The sequence below is a fragment of the Mizuhopecten yessoensis genome, unplaced genomic scaffold (assembly GCF_002113885.1).
Source record: "Mizuhopecten yessoensis strain PY_sf001 unplaced genomic scaffold, ASM211388v2 scaffold10225, whole genome shotgun sequence".
Classification (NCBI taxonomy): Eukaryota; Metazoa; Mollusca; class Bivalvia; order Pectinida; family Pectinidae; genus Mizuhopecten; species Mizuhopecten yessoensis.
This window is the reverse complement of record NW_018408440.1, coordinates 1,652,888-1,655,053: the sequence shown is the minus strand read 5'-3', so window position 1 is coordinate 1,655,053 and position 2,166 is coordinate 1,652,888. Positions and strand designations below refer to the sequence as shown.

Sequence of the window (2,166 nt, the reverse complement as noted above, 5' to 3'; positions counted from 1 at the left end):
GTGTTTTGCCATGCCCAATATGGAGACTAAGACTATTGCGGCGGTAATAGTCGAGGAAGTCATATCGAGGTTCGGTATGCCTTATGTGATACACTCCGATCAGGGCGCTCAGTTTGAAAGTAGATTGTTTGCTGAGATGTGTCAACTCCTAGGTATCAGGAAGACACGCACTTCCCCATATCATCCCCAGTGTGACGGAATGGTGGAAAGGTTCAACAAAACATTGGTGACAATGCTTAGTGCTTTTGTCAACGACCACCACACAGACTGGGATGAGTTGCTACCATACGTTACAATGGCCTATCGCTCAGTGGAGCAGGAGACCACGGGTTGCACACCAAATTACCTGATGCTTGGTAGGGAGATTACGACGCCACTGGACATACAGTACGAGATGCCAGTAGATGGCAAAACCACACCTCAAAATGAATGGGTATGGGAGCTACAGGACCGAACGGAAGAGGCCCATCGCTTTGTGAGACTACACACGGAAGGGAAAATGAGAAGACAGAAGAAATATCATGACCAAAAAGTCTCTTGGAGCAAGTTCCAAACAGGAGATCTTGTATTTGTCTTCTTTCCTCGCGTCAAGCCTGGGAAGTCCAGAAAACTGACCTCCATGTGGCAGGGCCCGTTCAAGGTGACGGAAAAGTGTACGGACGTGACGTACAAAATACCTTGTGGGTACCGAGGAAAACAACAGGTGATACATGTGGACCGCATGAGGCGACATCGGTCACAGATACTGCGCGGCGAGACCGAAGTGCAAACTACAGAAAGACAGCCTATGGAGGGCGATGGGGAAGAGTGGACAGAAAGCCAAGACATCGTCGAACATCAAGAGTTGGTGGAAGACACCAAAACCGGCGGCGCATCCGTCACGGGGCTTGAACCCTCACGCGATCGTCCGCGACGTAACAGACACCCTCCAAGCTGGCATCGCGACTTTATCTGCTAGGGACACAAATGCATGTATTATAGTTATGCGTTATTTTGTTGATAATTGATTTCCCCGAGTGAAAATTCACGGGTTCTTTTCGTTATATGTTTCAGGATCATGGTTAAAACCAAGACAACTCCTAGGAAGACGGGGAACCGCTGTCCAATGTGTGCGGCGAGGTTCGATGACACGGCGGAGTGGTCAGAGCACCTGGTAGAATGTGGAAACCGGCAAAGAACATTAAAGAAATTTGAATGTAGAGGGTGTGACTACGCGGCTGTTAAGAAGTGTGATTTGGACAGACACGTGAAATGCACTGGGCACGATGAAACTCACCAAGCATCTGGAAGTGAGGACGAATGGGAAAACCAAGATCCAGGTGCACTCCTCAGCACACTACCTTTGGAGCAGGAGGAAGATCAAGATGGAAGTATTGCTCCAGATCCAGGGGAAAGTTCTAGCAGGGAACAGAGGAGCAGCACGGAGGATCAATTCACCATGACTGGGGTCCATGGCTTCATCTACAGCAGACTGAGCTTTGATGCCAGCACGCAGACAGAAGCGCCTGTCAAGACCGTGACAAAGAAACAGACAATAACATACGACAAAGAGGGAAAACGTATTGTGAAGGAAGTTATCACTGAACAGTGGGTTGAATAGATCGCCGACAAGTAGTTGGCTAATAGTAGTACCCAGTGAGAGTGACAGTTTCAAACTTCCAATTGTGTTTAAGACTTTCAAAGGATCAAGTAATCCTTACCTTTCATTAATAACCTTTCACTTTTGTTTTTGAATTTTTGGTATGTGGGGACACTTATACCCGGAGGCGTGGGTAATGTAATGGAAAGCGAAAGTAGATCCAGGCGAAAAGAGCCTTGCTACAATTACATCCACGTAAAACGTGATGGAGATACAGATGGATCCGATCACGTGGGTTACAGAGGGTATAAATACAGGTGAGCTGAGCACACTCACCCCCGAGCCGAGAACACCTCTGTGATCCCTGACCTCACCCAAGCGACCCAAGCGACCTTCTTTAGAAAATTCCTAAATCCCACCCAAGCGGACTTGTTAAATCAGTTAGAGTAGATATAGATCTAGATTAAAAGTGAACTTAGTATACCTAGTATAGAATATAGAGTTAGTATAGAACTAGTTAGATACTTCATCAAGTTTTCTGTGTGCCTTCCTGGAGTTTTACAACTGTGTGAACTTTTTAGACCTCA

The 2,166-nt window shown here is 46.8% G+C and overlaps 1 protein-coding gene across 1 annotated transcript; it reads left to right on the top strand.

Moving 5' to 3' along the window:
- The first annotated feature begins 1,057 nt into the window (after positions 1 to 1,057).
- On the top strand, positions 1,058 to 1,600 carry LOC110459806. The gene has a single exon (XM_021512254.1). The coding sequence runs from the start codon at positions 1,058 to 1,060 to the stop codon at positions 1,598 to 1,600; it is 543 nt and encodes a 180-aa protein (XP_021367929.1).
- Positions 1,601 to 2,166: the final 566 nt, after the last annotated feature.